The sequence below is a fragment of the Mus caroli genome, chromosome 16 (genome assembly GCF_900094665.2).
Source record: "Mus caroli chromosome 16, CAROLI_EIJ_v1.1, whole genome shotgun sequence".
NCBI lineage: Eukaryota > Metazoa > Chordata > Mammalia > Rodentia > Muridae > Mus > Mus caroli.
The window spans coordinates 29972810-29989416 of NC_034585.1; the positions used below are offsets into that span (position 1 = coordinate 29972810).

General features: G+C 40.8%; 1 protein-coding gene across 8 annotated transcripts in view; it reads left to right on the forward strand.

The window, feature by feature from the left end:
- Lrch3 (leucine rich repeats and calponin homology domain containing 3) overlaps window positions 1-16607 on the forward strand; it is a 111886-nt gene that overhangs the window by 50058 nt on the left and 45221 nt on the right. For all 8 annotated transcript variants that reach the window (XM_021185081.2, XM_029470291.1, XM_029470292.1 and 5 more), the window contains exons 4-6: window positions 361-466; window positions 4987-5123; window positions 7257-7366. In XM_021185081.2, coding sequence (XP_021040740.1) covers window positions 361-466; window positions 4987-5123; window positions 7257-7366 — 353 coding nt within the window. The remainder of the gene's footprint in view (window positions 1-360; window positions 467-4986; window positions 5124-7256; window positions 7367-16607) is intronic.

Below are 16607 nucleotides of genomic sequence, written 5' to 3' on the forward strand. Positions count from 1 at the left end.
AAAAAAAAAAAAAAAAAAAAAATTTTAATTAGAATAGTATAACATAAAATATACTTTTTCTGCTTTACCTTTTACCAACATTTTTATTTAATCTAGTATTCTAGGCTTTCTACTAATATCTTAAGCCATATAATTTTAATTTAAAAAATGTTTATAAGCCTATATAAAATATATAGAATGGATTAAAAAGCCTATAAATTAAAATAAAGAGAGTACAAACTGAGTTATTTTCAGGTACAAGATGATTTCATACACACACACGCACACATACCAGGAAAATTATCTAATCTCATTTTGTAATAGTTTAAAGCAGGTAAGTTTATGATTAAAATAATCTTGCTTTTGTACTCTTTGAAATAGGATGTAAGCTGCAATGAAATTCAAACTGTGCCTTCCCAAATTGGTAATCTGGAAGCCTTGAGAGACTTCAATGTAAGAAGAAATCATCTTCTACGCTTGCCTGAAGGTAAGAAACTATGAAATAATTGTTCTGTTGGTATTTGTTTTTTTATTTTAAAGGTCTCTCAGACTGATGGGCAGAAGCCAAGACTATGTACAAGTTAGAGCCAGTACTTAAGCTCTAATGACTTATTTAGCTAGCACCATCTACTCGATCATGCACTTTAGAAAACTATGAAGATCTGGGCTCCTGGCATGGGCCTGTTATCCCAGCTACTCAAGAGATTATTAAGCAAGGCAGGAGGATCACCATACAGGCCGGCTGCGTAACCCTGTCTGAAGGTCAGAGTTACAGAGAGGGGAGTCATGAGACTGAAGCCAGCATGGGCAACACATCAAGACCCTGCCTGTCTTCAGAGAGAGACAAGAGGGAGACAGACAAAGACAAAAGAGGGAGAGGCCATGTACTTCAGTGGTGCAGCGCTTGGCTAGCAGTCAAGCCTGGAGGTTCAATCCTCAACACCGGCAAAACAACAAAACCTTGAGAGAAAAATGTTGGTAACCCTTGCTCAGTGATTCCATTTTCCATCCTCTTGACTCCTGAGCTATGCAGTTGATCCTTCATGGCAGTGTCGGTGTGAATTTAACCAGGCACAACGGTGGGGAGAAGTGTAGTGTGCTTGATGAAGGGGTGTCTGGTGTGATGCCTTAGTCCGCTTTATAAATGCGCTGTGGAAATTAAGTAGGATCGGTGGAGTTGGAGTTGAACGTAATTTTATCCCTCCCTGGAAACGTTCCGTCTGCTGAAGCGTGTGAAGGTGGTTCACAGTAACAATCGAAGCGAGTCTGCAGGCGAAGACAGGCTGTCCATCATGTGGATTTGAGTGGCAGGATGATTAGACAAATTGTAATGCATCAAGTGTTCACAAAGGAAAGACTGAAAATGTTGGTGATTTAGCTCAGTGGTAGAGCGCTTGCCTAGCAAGCACAAGGCCTTGGGTTCGGTCCCCAGCTCTGGAAAAAAAAAAAAAAGACAAAACAACAAAAAGAAAATGAGAACCATTTTAATTAAATGCAAACTATATTAATATAGTTTAGTAATATAAAATTTCTTACATAAATGAGCTTCCATGTGTAAGAATCACCAGGAGCCGATCATTGCGGTTGCATGTGACAGGCACATGACAGTTCGTTTATATAAGAAAATTTCCAAAATAAAAATCACCATAAAAAAAATAGGAAGAGTCTTGTATGATGGCATAGGCCGTACTTCAGCACTGGCAGGGTGGACTGGAGTGAGTATGAGGCCTGCTTCACTAGAGAGACCGTGTCCCGAAGTAAACAAAGAAGGAAACACAACAGCAGCATCTCCATAACAAAGCTCTAGGTTCTATAAGCCGTGACAGAGTTTATAATAAATGTTAAATAATGATGCTTTTGCTTTTACTGCAAAATCCAATCGTTTGTCTCTCTTTAGCCCTCACCTTCCTTACCCTCTAGCCCTCCACTCTTTCCCTTCCCCCTTCTCTCCACTCCACGTGGCCATGGCCGGCCTCTCCCTCTTTCTACCTTCTCTCCTTTCTCCCTGCCTTTCTACAATAAAGCTCTAAACCACCCCCCCCCCAAAAAAAAACCAAAACAACCGTCTATTCCAGTTTGATGGCGTGAAATGATTAGTTGTAACCTACGTCTGACACATTAGAACAGGCTTTCCTCGGTTCCCCTCTGTACACGCACCATCACTCAAGATGGCGCCCCCATGCTGTCACAGAACTTGTCTGGTAGCCTTCACACCCACCCAGTTGCCTGCAGGCCTTTCCTCCATTGCCTCTTGGTATTTACCATCAACTCAGGATGGGAAAGCAGGAATGATGAGCATTGTCTTAATAATCCCACACTTTCATTTCTCTGCCTCCCCCGCCCTCCCTCCTACCTCGATCCCAACATTCAAGTTTCAGTGGAGTGTAGCCTAGGGACTGAAAACTGAGCAGGAGCCTCGTGCACAGTAGGCAGGTTGCTATTGCTAAGCTGCGCTCCCATCCCAATTTTTCTTATTTTATTTGCATTCGAAACAGTTCACCTTGCTTTGGCTATCCTGAAATTTTCAGTCCCATGTCTCAACTCCTGAGTGGCTGGGATTACACCCACCAACCCACTTACAGTGCCAGGTCTGACACTCTCTCTAGGGCCATGCCTTTAATCAGGGCCTAGTCACCATCCTCAAGGCTTGCTCATGGCATAGGGTGAAATATTGATGAAAATATTGAAGTTTGGGCTTCGGTATGTGTGTGTTTGGGTTTTTTCCCCCTGATAGTGTAGCCTAGGCTAGCCTCAGTTTCATATCACTCCGGCTTCTGCCTTTTGAGTGCTGGGATAGTGCCACCATGCCTGGCAACATGGAGGTTTTGATGACAAGTACATTGTAATAATTATCTAATTTTTCTCTATTATAAACCGTTTTAAATATGAATTACAGTTTTAGATGTTTAATTGCATGGTTTGTAATCAGCGTGTTAACTAGCCTGAGATGGCAAGAAGTTTATTTGAACATTAACTAGTAATCTATGACATTGCATTTTTAGTTAGTGATGTATCTTTTGTTCCATAACCATTCTCATTTTTAATTAATTTTCAGTAAATATCACTGAGAGATATTTAAAAGCTCAGAGTAATTGTTAATATTTTTTCCTCATGCGATCTCCACCCCCACCCCATTTCCAATATTTAGTTTTCAGTGGGCAGGAGCACTTTTATTAGGTTTGTTGGCTATGTCCTCTAGTATCTCTTGACTGTTTTAAAATGGTGGTTTGGGAAGGAAAGTGTTTGTGTGTGTATGTGGAGGGGCTGGAGGCATAGTCTTGCTATATAGTTGTGGCTAGCCTGGAACTCACACTGTAATAGCCCAGGCTTCTGGCGGTTCTCCTGCCTTAGCCTCCTGAGTGTGTTCACAGGTGCTGCACCTAGCTGACTTGGGGTTGAGACCTGGTAGCTGAAAGTATGGCCAGCCATTTCATGGAAGACTTGAAGAGCTTGCCTCTTTTCCTGCTCACTAACTACTGTAATGTGGGCTAACTCTGCATGCTGGTTACATGAGGCCTCTTCAGACTGTGGTCTTGACATCATTGTTTCGCCTCTCCCCCATCTTACATTTATTTATTTATTTATTTACTTATTTGGGTCTGTGTGCATGTGCCACCATGCAGTACGTGGTCAGACAACAACTTTTGTCTTCCTTCTTCCGTGTAGAAGGGTTAACCCCTTCAGACTCCGCAGCCAGCACCTTTTTTCTGCTGAGTTTTTATCTACTGAGTCCTTTTTTCCTTTGAAGAAGGCAAGTCTCCCTGTGCTCCCTGTATAGCCCTGGCTGTCCTGGAGCTCTCTGTGTAAACAGGGCTGGTATCAAACTCAGGGATCCACCAGCTTCTGCCTCCCAAGTGTTCCCAAGTCCTCCCATGTGCCACCACGCCTGCTTACTGAGTCATCTTGCTGGCCCTCCTCCCTCTTTTTGATAATTGCTTTTCTGGTTTTTGTGTTTCATTTTTAAAACTGAATATTGTGACTAAATCTTGGATTCTTTGATTTTTCTTATTATTCCTTTCTGAACCATTTTGTGTTACTCTAGAGTAAAATAATTCAAACATTTCTTGAATTTTTTAATTTCTGAAATGCATTCGGAATTTCAGTTTCTACCATTATAAAATGCTTGCTATGTATGAGTTTTTAGAAAAAATTCTGTTTTAGTGACTGCATATCATATGGTTTTTCAAGCTTCCTTCTGTTCCTGTGTACTCACTTGTTCTTTCTTTTTCTTTTATTGGTTAGCTCCTTTCTGTTGTTGTCTTACATGCTGACGGAGACTTCTCAGTGTCTGGGTCCTGTACAATTTGCATACAGCATCCCAGAAGTTTTGAGTACATTGGGCAGAACTTGTTGAAGGGTAATTAAGCAAGAGGCTAATTAAGCATTTTACTGAGGGAAGCGCCATGTTGGTATCTAAAGACCTTTTACATGAGACTGTGTAGTTTCTTCAAAGAAACATGTGTCTGGTATCTCTTGTTTACGGTTGTGTGCATTTCTGATTGCTGGCCTCAGGAGTGGGCTGAGGCAGGCAGGTGGAAAAGGTGGAGTTGCCAGGTCTTTATGTTTGCATCCTCCGTCTCCAACTGTTGACATGGCCTCACTCCCTACGTCCAGAGCCTGTCGGGATGATTTCAGTAGAGGATAACTTTCTGGTTCCTGTGGTGTGACTGTGAGTGCCCATCTGAGTGATTTGGAACTGTGGACACAGGCATCTTCTGTGTAACTTTAGCTGCTTATAAAGACTCCAAGTATCCTCCTCTTATTTACATATTTTTAATGGTATCTAATTTCTGAGAGCTAAGTAATCCTGGGAACAGGGAAAGAGTCAAACTGCTTGGTTTTTGGTAGTATTGCTGTCTCTAAGCAATCAGATTTTATTTAATACTTTGTTAGTTCCTAAGAATAAAGGTAAATGATTTTTCATATTCACCACATTTAACTGGAATCATGTGTAAAAACTCATTTCACAATATCAGTGATTGTTCCTTCCACTGTACCTCCATGCAGAGCTGGCAGAGGTGCCTTTGATACGGCTCGACTTCTCGTGCAATAAAATCACAGTGATCCCTGTTTGTTACCGGAACCTCCGGCACCTCCAGGTGATCACCTTGGACAACAACCCGCTTCAGTCGCCCCCTGCACAGGTAAGTCTGCCGAAGGCAGCTTCTGCTGGAAAGCTAAAGGAAATTCTCTGTGTAGGCTCTGTGTCTGTCTTGCCATTCACCAATACCACTGCTGCTGCCGCCACCACACACTCCCTTAATACAGGGATGGAAGAGAGATTTTGACGTTTCCAAAAGCATTTTCCTTTCATTACTTCGGTGTGTCTGCGTGTGTGTTTGTCTCTATGTGCACCAAAGGTTGCCGATAGGTGTCTTCCTCTGCCTCACTCTTGTTTGTTTGTTTGCTTTTGGAGACGGCACTCCAAGACCACTGCACTCTCACTGATCTCTCACTGAACTTGGAGTTCAGCGACTCAGCTAGCCTGAGCAGCCAGCAAGCCTGAGATCCTCCCGAGTCCACCTCCCCAGTGTCTGCTGCGTGTCTGTGGGTCCTGAAGACCCAAGCACAGGTCCTCATGCTCGCACAAGCCAGCCACTTCGCTGACTGTGCTCTCTCTTTCTCCCCAGTCCTTAAGCACTTTAAGTTGAATTTCTCAAAAGTTTGTTTTCTGGCCAGGTGGTGGTGGCTCTTGGAGGCAGAGCAAGTAGATTTCTAGTTCCAAGACAACCAGGGCTGTACAGAGAAACTCTGGCTTGGAAAACAACAATAACAAAAGCAAAACAACAACAATAAAGAAGCTAGTTTTCTAATAAGATTTGAGTTCATTTTTTTTTTGTATTTTTCTCCTATTAAAGCTTGAGTTGGGGAACATAAATGGCCTAGACCACAGCCTTCCCAACTGAAAGTTACCCATGCATTCGTGTCGCCCTTGTTTCTGTGCTCCCTCTTCCCTGTAGTGCTGAGCTCCTCAGTTAACCAGGTGGCTCACTTGTCTGTGAGTAACTGAAATAAAACTAGTAACTCAGAGGCAGATTAGATCCTGAAAGCCATAAAATATTTGCCACTCCCATAATTTTCACTTTGAACATTCTTAAAAGTTATTTTTTCCATCGAATCTGTGCACATGTGCTCTGACATGTGGAATTCAGAGGTTCTCTACCTTTATATGGGTTCCAGGGAACCCTCACTGTGTAGGCTTATGATGGTCTTTATAAAGTCTGTAAAAGTACTTCATAGCTACACCAAGGTTTCGTATTAGTCAGTTGTTAATCAATGACTAAATACTTGAGAGAAAGTAAGTTAAAAGAAGTAAGTAAGGCTCCTGGTTTCAGAGGTTTCAGCCATTGAGCTCCATTGCTACGGACCAGTGGTGAGCCATGGTACCATGGCAACAGGAGCATATGTTAGAGGAGGCAGCTCACTTCACAGCAGCCACGGAACAGAGGCAGGCAGGAGGGCTTCAGGGAATAGATACCCTCTTCAGAGGCTGCCCAGTGCTGTCTTCCTGCAGCCAAGCGCAGGATCCTGACGGGCCCTATAGCCATGAAGTAAGTCAGTCTGTATCATTCATTGATTACTTTAGAGCCCACTTGAGCCAGTCACTGCTTAGAAGACGGCTGACAACTAAGCTTTAACACATACGCATTTTAGTCTCAAAATTATAAAGCATTTCATCAGCCTAAAGAATTTGTTTGACTCATGAGACAGGATACATCAAAAATTGTATGTATTTAAATTTCACCATTTTATCATTGCTAGTTCTTTCCTACAGAGATCAGCATGTAAAATGTAATTGTACATGATTAATACCTAGAGAGAAAGCTTGGCTGTGTACAACTAACCAGTGTGTGTTTAATAGAGATGTCTTAAAAATCCAAGTTATGTTATACCAAAAACTAACTATGATAGAGAGGGAGGGAGGGAGGGAGGGAGAGAGAGAGAGAGAGAGAGAGAGAGAGAGAGAGAGAGAGAGAGAGAGAACATCTCGGGGGCTGGAGAGGTGGTTCATCAGTTAAGAACACTGACTGTTTTTCCAGGGGACCTAGTCCCACTAGTGACCCAGCATCCAAAGAGCTGCTTACAACTGTTTGGAACTCTAGTTCAAGGGGATCTAATATTCTCTTCTGGCCTCTGTGGGTACCAGGCATGCACATGGTACACAGACATGCATGCTAGCAAAACAGCCATACACATGAGATAATAGCAATATTTTTCAAAAGAACACCTGTATTTCGGATGAATAGTAATTTGGCTGCATTTGTCATTTTATTTAGATATGTATAAAAGGCAAAATCCATATATTTAAATACCTGAACATACAAGCTTGTAAGATTGCTCCAGATCTGCCAGATTATGAACGGAGACCCTTGGGATTTGGATCCTGGTAAGTATGTTTTATTCTTGTGTCATAGTACATCACAGAAAAAAAATAATCAAGTAAATTTTATTCTTAAATTGCCTAGCCTCAGAATGCTTATATCAAATATGAATTGGTTATATAGATCCCACAAAGTGTAGTCAAAGTCAGTCTCTTGCAACTGTGCACTATTAACATTGTAGCCCAGGCAGCTCTTTGTCAGGAGAGGCTGTTCCTGTTTGTGTATGCTCAGCATCCTGGCCCTGATGTTCCCTATTTCGTGGATAGTTAGTAACATCCTGACCTCTACCTCCTAGAAACCAAAAACTCAGTGAAATGTTTCCAGAGAGCCAAATATTGCCACTATCCCTGGCAGGCCCCCAGTTGAAGTTGAGTGGTTTGAATGGCTTGAACGCTAACGTTAGCTCTGCCACTGAAGAGATTTCTGACTTGTAGCAGGTCACCTGGACATTTGCTTCATCTCCCTTTATAAGTGTAAAGAGGGGTTGGCTTTGCTGCATGATGACAGTACTTCAGGATCTTCTAGTCTACGACTCCCTTAGTGTCATCGCACATGCTGTGTAAGATCATCTGTCTACTTGGCACTCCCAATTGTGTGGAACAGTCTTAAGTGTAGGAATTCAATTGAAAAGTCTTCCAGAAGTTGAGATAGCTATCCCAGTAAAGATGCTGTGATGGTCCTGACTTCACTCAGGAGAGAACTTCCCAGGCCTTGGTTTGGAGCCTCTCAGATTTTGCTGAGACCACAGTTCAGATGAACTTGCTTTGCAATTTTCTAGACTAAACTAGATCAACAAATGACTGTGTGATTTCTAAAAGCAGATATAGCCAGGCATTGGTATGGTATATTAAATATGTATCATGTTCAGAAAAGACAATTTAATATAACTTTAAGGCTTTATTAGAAATTATTAAAATGAAAGATTTCTGCTTTCCTCCATGTAAAATCATCAGGAAGACCTTTGTGACATTCCAGGGTGCTTAGTCTGGCTATTAGGTTGAAGACTTGGACACTGAAGGATATTTGAACAACAGCTCTAACCTCGTTGCTTAAACATAGGCTAATACTGCAGAGAGACCAACAGTCACACTAAGCGTACCTTCCAAGAGCACGCTCAGTTCAGTGTTCATCTCTAGGAGGACTGGCACAGGGAAAGGATGCTAAGGGTGTGGCAGGTGAGCTGTGGCCAGGTGGCAGAGGTTGAGTGCAGTCTTGTGCCATGGGTAGGCCACTTGGAGGAGGAGGATGCTGGCAGTGAAGAATATGAAAGAGTTTTCATTTCACCATCTGTTTTCTCTCTCTGGTAACTTTTTCTCCTAACTCAGTTAATTGCTTTTGATATGGAAATAAATGTTTGTTAGGTGTGAACGAAAGCCTTGATTTTCCTATTTTAAGTTTTCATTAAAGGTATTTTATGTGGTATTCTAACAAGACTTAACAACAAATCAAAGTTGGCTTTTCTTTCGCATATACACAATTGATTTTCTGTTGGAGTTGGTGGTCCTTGGAAGGAAAGCCTCTCTCTCCTGAAATAGCAGAGTAGGAGCATGGAGTTGCTACTGCTGCTGTTGAGGTTGGAGCTTGAGCCGGCTAGTGATGGTGGGTGCAGGGGTGTATTTGAAGAGACGGTAATGAATGGTGTGCTTTGATTGAGAGCTAAGTTACTATTTGCAGGACCTATTTCTCTGTGACCTGTTCCTTAATTCTAACTTATTTTTGTAAATACTGTAGTATGTACAATATTTTAAATACATAAAATATTAGTTAAATTACATGGCAAAAGACTTGAGTCTATATTTGCTAACAGATAAATTAATAAATTAATGGAAAAAAATGTCCTTTCAGGATTCCAAGTAAATGGGAAACCTAAATAGCATAAAGATGTCATTTCTCTCCAAAGGAGTCAGAAGTGATGAAGTGATGCGTTGCAGTCTCTGTCATACTCTCTGGTTATGTCAGTCATAATAACTAGGCTGATTTCTAGATTTTCTATTTTTTTCAGAGGCAAACTGTTGTTTCAGTCATACTAGAAATTTTAATTTGTTACATATATGTCTATATAGCTGGCCCTTTGTTTCCATGGAGTCAATCAATGTGGATGGAAAGTATTCAGGGGGAAAAAAAGATGCACCTGTGCTAAACATTTACACTTTTTTCTCATCATTATTCACTAAAGAATGTAGCATAGCAAGTCATTCCATGCCCTGCATATTACATTAGGCAATGATTTAGAGATGATAATGTACATGGGCAGAATCATCAGTGTTGGTGACATGTGTCTGTATTTCACCCCCTTTGCCCCATCAGAAGGCTTAAGCAGGAGGATGTCTTGAACCCAGGAATTTACACACATAGATAATCTTTTCTCAAACAAACCCTGCTGGGTAGGGTAGTACGTTCTTGTAATCCTAGCATGTGGGAAGATTAGCCTCAGCAAACAGGGAGTTCAAGGCCAACCTAGGCTACATAAGACCCTTTCTTAGCAGCAACAACAAAAATACATAGATGATGTCCATAGACTTTGATGTCTTTGATATCTTACATGGCATCATTTCAGTCTCCCTGGATTTGGGTATCTGAAGAATTCTGGAACTAGTCCCTTGTTAATACTGAAGGGAGACTTTATATGTAATATTTCATTTCACTTTTCAAGTACCAGGGAATAAATTGTATCTTCCTATTTTTCTTTCAGAGGAACAGATTAATAAAATTGTGTTATAGTTATTGACTATTCATTCAACGAGTAGGCATGGAGTCAGAGACTCTTGGTTTTGAGTTTCTGTCTTCTTAGGGTACTAAGCTGTTTAATCTCTCTGAGCTTCCATTTTCAGTATGATCTTTGTATCGTTTATTACTCTAGCAATATAGTTCTAGATATCAAATATCCTGAATCTGAAAGTTCCTTAAGTGACCATAAAAAATCTATGTTAAGTATTAGGCATGTTAATCAGGCTAGGATTGGTTGAGCTAGATAGAGTCCAGGCCTCCTACAGAGTCCCTTAACTCTTGGAACATGCAGGACAAACAACACATGCTTAGATTTCAGTTCTTAGAGTTACACATCTTTGATCTTGTTTCTTATTTTGTTTATTTGTTTGCTTTTTTTTGAAGATTTATTTATTTTAGGTATGTGCACTGTAGTTATCTACAGACACACCAGGAGAGGGCATCAGATCCCATATACAGATGGTTGTGAGCCACCATGTGGTTGCTGAGAATTAAACTTAGGACCTCTAGAAGAGTAGTCAGTGCTCTTAACTGCTAAACCATCTCTCCAGCCCCTGATTTTGTTTGTTTGAGACAGCATCTCACTATATAACCATGGCTGGCCTGGAACTTGCTATGTAGACCAAGCCAACCTTAAACTCAAATCTACCTGCCTTTGTCTCTTGAGTGCTGGAATTAAAAGTATGCACCATCTTGCCTAGCCAGATTTACCCATCTTAATGTTTGTGTATAATTTTTTTAAATGACCTACAAGTTTAGCATATAGTGCTTACCTTAATCCCTGCATTTGGACACAGGCAGAAGGATCCTGAGCCTGATACCGAACAAGACCCTGTCGTTAACTACTAAAAGGCATGGGGGTAGTGGCCAAAGTACATGATATAATTAATTGTATGAAAATGTCTTTATAAAATGCATCAATATGTGAAATAGTATGTGCCAATAAAAATTTATGTTTAATTAAAAAAAAAGACAATACTACCACAAAATCCAGTACCCACAGAAACTCCCAGAAATGAATTTATAAAAATTACAAATTTTTACTAGTTTCCAGATACAAGTGTTCCCATCTCACTTGGTGAGTTGCACTCATCACCTTTGCTTTGTTTTGTGGCACTGTGGTTTTCATTAGTGAGATACAGAGACTCAAGACAGGGTTTCTCTGTGTGGCTCTGGCTGTCCTGGAACTCACTCTATAAACCAGGCTGGCATCAAACTCAGAGAACCTCTTGCTCTGCCTCCAGAGCGCTGGCATTAAGGGTGTGCCCTACCACTGCCTAGCTGAGGCCTGGTTTTTGATAAGATAATTTTAAGCAACTTTATGTTATTGACTAAACATATTTATCTCTGTTGAGGTGAGTACAAACCCAAACTAAGGAAACACTAAGCTACTGGTAAGAGAAATCCACCCAGCTCGTACTGATAGAGTAATTATAATCTTAGCGTCCAGGAGGGTCATGAGTTCAAGGTCACCCCTAGACCGCAGCATGAGCCTCTGGAGTCAAAACAGAAAGACCTACCTCTCTAACTCCACCCACTGAATTAATTTTGTTCAATAAACACTGATCTTTTAAAAGCAAGGGATCATCCTTTATTCATACTTAATATTCCTTTTTTCTTTTTTCTTTTCTTTTTTTTTGTAGAACATGATTTTAATGTTTTCAAGTGTTGAAAATCAGCAAACAGAATAGTTATCTTAAGATATACTTCATTGGTATGTCTTCCTTTTCATTTCTGATTCTGTTAATTTGGATGTGGTCTCTGTTAGTCTGGCTAAGGGTTTATCTATCTTGTTGGTTTTCTCAAAGAACCAGCTCCTGGTTTTGTTGATTCTTTGTATAGTTCTCTTTGTTTCTATTTGGTTTGGTTTTTTTCCTGCTGTCTACTCCTCTTAGGTGTATTTGCTTCTTTTTGTTCTAGAGCTTTCAGGTGTGCTGTCACACTGATAGTGTGTGCTCTCTCCAGTTTCTTTTTTGAGGCACTTAGAGCTATGAGTTTTCCTCCTACCACTGCTTTCATTGTGTCCCATAAGTTTTGGTATGATGTGTCTTCATTTTCAATAAATTCTAAAAAGCCTTTAATTTCTTTCTTTATTTCTTCCTTGACCAGTTATCATTGAGTAGAACTTCCATGTGTATGTGTGCTTCCGTTGTTTTTGTTAGTATTTAAGACCAGCCTTAGTCCATGGTGATCTCCTAGGGTGCATGGGATTATTTCAATCTTCTTGTATCTGTTGAGGCCTGTTTTGTGACCAATTATATGGTCAGTTTTGGAGAAGGTACCGTGAGGTGCTGAGAAGAAGGTATATTCTTTTGCTTTAGGATGAAATAGTCTATAAATATCTGCTAGATCCATTTGGTTCATAACTTCTGTTAGTTTCACTGTGTTTCTGTTTAGTTTCTGTTTCCGTGATCTGTCCGTTGCTGAGAGTGGGGTGTTGAAGTCTCTCAATTATGTGGGATGTGATTTGTGCTTTGAGCTTTAGTAAAGTTTCTTTTATGAATGTGGGTGCCTTGCATTTGGAGCATAGATGTTCAGAATTGAGAGTTCTTCATGGTAGATTTTTTCCTTTGATCAGTATGAAGTGTCCTTCCTTATCCTTTTTGATAACTTTTGGTTGGAAGTTGATTTTATTCAGTATTAGAATGGCTACTCCAGCTTGTTTCTTGGGACCATTTGCTTGGAAAATTGTTTTCCAGACTTTTACTCTGAGGTAGTGTCTGCCTTTGTTACTTTGTTTCTTGTATGCAGCAAAAATGCTGGGTCCCATTTATGTATCCAGTCTGTTAGTCTATGTCTTTTGGGGAATTGAGTTCATTGATGTTAAGAGATATTAAGGAAAAGTGATTGTTACTTCCTCTTGTTTTTGTTGTTAGAGGTATATTATGTTTGTGTGGCTATCTTCTTTTGGGTTTGTTGAAAGATTACTTTCTAGCTTTTTCTAGGGTGTAGTTTCCCTCCTTGTGTTGGTGTTTTCCATCTGTTATCCTTTGTAGGGCTGGATTTTTGGAAAGATACTGTGTAAATTTGGTTTTGTCATGGAATATCTTGGTTTCTCCATCTGTGGTAATTGAGAGTTTGGCTGGGTATAGTAGCCTGGGCTGGCATTTATGTTCTCTTAGGGTCTGTATGACATCTGCCCAGGATCTTCTAGCTTTCTCTGGTGAGAAGTCCGGTGTAATTCTGATAGGTCTGCCTTTATAAGTTACTTGACCTTTTTCCCTTACTGCTTTTAATATTCTTTCTTTGTTTAGTGCACTTGGTGTTTTGATTATTATGTGACGGGAGAAAATTCTTTGATGTTCCAGTCTATTTGGAGTTATGTAGGCTTGTCTGTTCATGGGCAGCTCTTTCTTTAAGTTAGGGAAGTTTTCTTCTATAATTTTGTTGAAGATATTAATTGGCCCTTTGAGTTGGGAATCTTCGTCTTCTCATTGTGTCTTGGATTTCCTGGATGTTTTGGGTTAGGAGCTTTTTGCTTTTTGCATTTTTCTTTGACTGTTGTGTCAATGTTGCCTATGGAACCTTCTACACCTGAGATTCTCTCTCTTATCTCTTGTATTCTGTTGGTGATGCTTGCATCTATGACTCCTGATCTCTTTCCCAGGTTTTCTAACTCCAGGGTTGTCTTCCTCTGTGATTTCTTTATTGTTTCTATTTCCATTTTTAGATCTTGGGTGGTTTTGTTCATTTCCTTCACCTGTTTGATTGTGTTTTTCCTGTAATTATTTAAGGGATTTTTATGTTTCCTCTTTAAGTGCTTCTAGCCATTTACCTGTGTTCTCCTGTATTTCTTTAAGGGAGTTATTTACGTCCTTCTTAAGTCCTCTATCACCATCATGAGAAGTGATTTTAGATTCGAATCTTGCTTTTCTGGTGTGATGGTGTAACCAGGACTTGCTGTGGTGGGAGTACTGGGTTCTGATGATACCAAGTAACCTTGGTTTCTGTTGCTTATGTTCTTATGCTTGCCTCCCACCATCTGATTATCTCTAGTGCTACCTGCCCTCGCTATATCTGACTGGAGCCTGTCCTTCCTGTGATCCTGGTTGTGTCAGAACTCCTCAGAGTTCAGCTGTCTCTGTGATCCTCTGATTCTGGGATCCTGTAATCTTGAGGTCCTGGGTGTGTCCAAGTTCCTGGGAGTCAAGCTGCCTCTGGGACCCCGAGATCCTGGTGTGACCAAGCTCCTGGGATCCTGTGGACCTGGACATATTAGAGCGCCTGGGAGTGGAGCTTTTTCTGAGTGTTGTAGGACTGGCTGCAGAGTTTGTGCCCAAACCTCTGATCCTGTGATCCTGAGTGGATCTTCCTCTGTGTGTTGTGGGACTGACTGGGGAGTTCTCACTCAAAGTCTGCTCAGGGCACCGGCCCAAAGTGGAAGCTATACTTAATGTTCTTTTTTTTTTTTAAAGATTTATTCATTTATTTTATATATAGCAATGAGTACACTATAGCTGTACAGATGGTTGTGAGTCTTCATGTGGTTGTTGGGAATTGTATTTAGGACCTCAGCTCGCTCTGGTCAACCCCGCTCATTCAGTCCCTGCTCTCTCTGGCCCAAAGATTTATATATTATTATAAATAAGTACACGATAGCTGTCTTCAGATGCACCAAAAGAGGGCGTCAGATGTCATTACAGGTGGTAGTGAGCCACCGTGTGGTTGCTGGGATTTGAACTCAGGACCTTCGGAAGAGCAGTTAGTGTTCTTATCCGCTGAGCCATCTCGACAGCCCTCATACTTAATATTCTTAACATTCTAAAACATTGTGTGGCCTTCAATAAGAATTAATCCACATGCTCAGTTGAAACATTGTGTGGCCGTCAGTAAAGGATTAATCCACATGCTCAGTTGAAACATTGTGTGGCCGTCAGTAAGGATTAATCCACATGCTCAGTTGAAACATTGTGTGGCCGTCAGTAAGNCAGTTGAAACATTGTGTGGCCGTCAGTAAGGATTAATCCACATGCTCAGTTGAAACATTGTGTGGCCGTCAGTAAGGATTAATCCACATGCTCAGCTGAAACATTGTGTGGCCGTCAGTAAGGATTAATCCACATGCTCAGCTGAAACACTGTGTGGCCGTCAGTAAGGATTAATCCACATGCTCAGCTGAAACATTGTGTGGCCGTCAGTAAGGATTAATCCACATGCTCAGCTGAAACAACTGATGTAGTGACTTAACAGACAGTGCTCTCCTAAGACCAAATCCTTACCGCGTGACCCCTTACTTGATGCTTTGTACACGGCTCTGTCCAGTCCGTAGGTGCTAATGTCTCAGTTGTGTTTACTCAGCTCTGCGATTCAGTGGGCGCTGTCTATCAAGGAAGACGCTGAGACTTACAGTTTCAGTAACAAGGAGGCTGTCTTGAACCGCAAGCCTAGGAAGCTTCATCACAAACCCACTGAGCTTTACACCACGGCAGCACCGTGCTGTAGAGAGGCTACCTGTGCATTTGGAGCACCTTTAGAGATAGTTTGTTAAGGAGACTGGCGTTTATGGGTAAAAATCAATGATGGCAGGAGTCTACCTAACTTCCAGGATGTATTTGTGTGTGTTACAAAGAAGCGTTTGGTAAATATGGAAATATACATATTTTTTCCGGCAGCTGTAGAAAGAGATTATTTATTTACTTGTGGTACTGGTGATTAAACCAATGAGGGTGTGCTGCTTAGTTTTTGTCATACATGACACGAACTATAAAGTCATTTGGGAACAGGGAACTGTAATGAGAAAATAATGATAGAATTTGCCTGTAGGCAATCTGTGGGGAATTTTCTTGATTACTGGCTGATGTAAGAGTCTCCAGACAAATGGGTAGTACACATCTGAGCAGGCGGTCCTCAGCGGTGTACAAAGCAAACTGAGCAAAGGATGGGGGCAAGCCAGCACAGGGCGTTCACTCTTCCATGGTCTGTCTCCACTTCCTGCCCTGAACGGGGATGTAGGAGGATGTACCAGATAAAAAACAAACTACAGCAATGCATCTGCCAGGCACATTCTCTACCATTAAGCTATGTAACCTGCTTCCCAAAAGAATCTTTCTAGTGTGGCTTGTGTACTTCACTAGGTAGCTCTTACACTTGGTCACCTTTGCCTGACTTTGCTGTGTTGAAACGCACAGGATACCTTAAGATCTAGGCTTTCAGACAAATCGTAGGAATATTATCAATAAAACATCTTATTCATTGTACTACTTTACCAACTTTGGTGTAATGTGAATTATTAAATATAAAGTTAGAGAAATTTTTCTTTAGAAAAGTAAATTTATAATTATGCTGAGAAGGTTTTTTACTTTTTGTTTTGTTTCTGCTTTTAAGTTAATGATCTCTGTGTGGGCAGGTAGGAAAAAAATGCCAAAAGATAAGTCTGCTTTTTCATGAATATCTTTTCACACTTTGGACAGATAAATCTTTATATTATTGTCTATAAAGTAGTGCCTTTCATTTGTCGTTAAGGAAATAAATTTAAGCTGGTGGTATTATCACACAACATTAATCCCAGTGCTCAGGAGG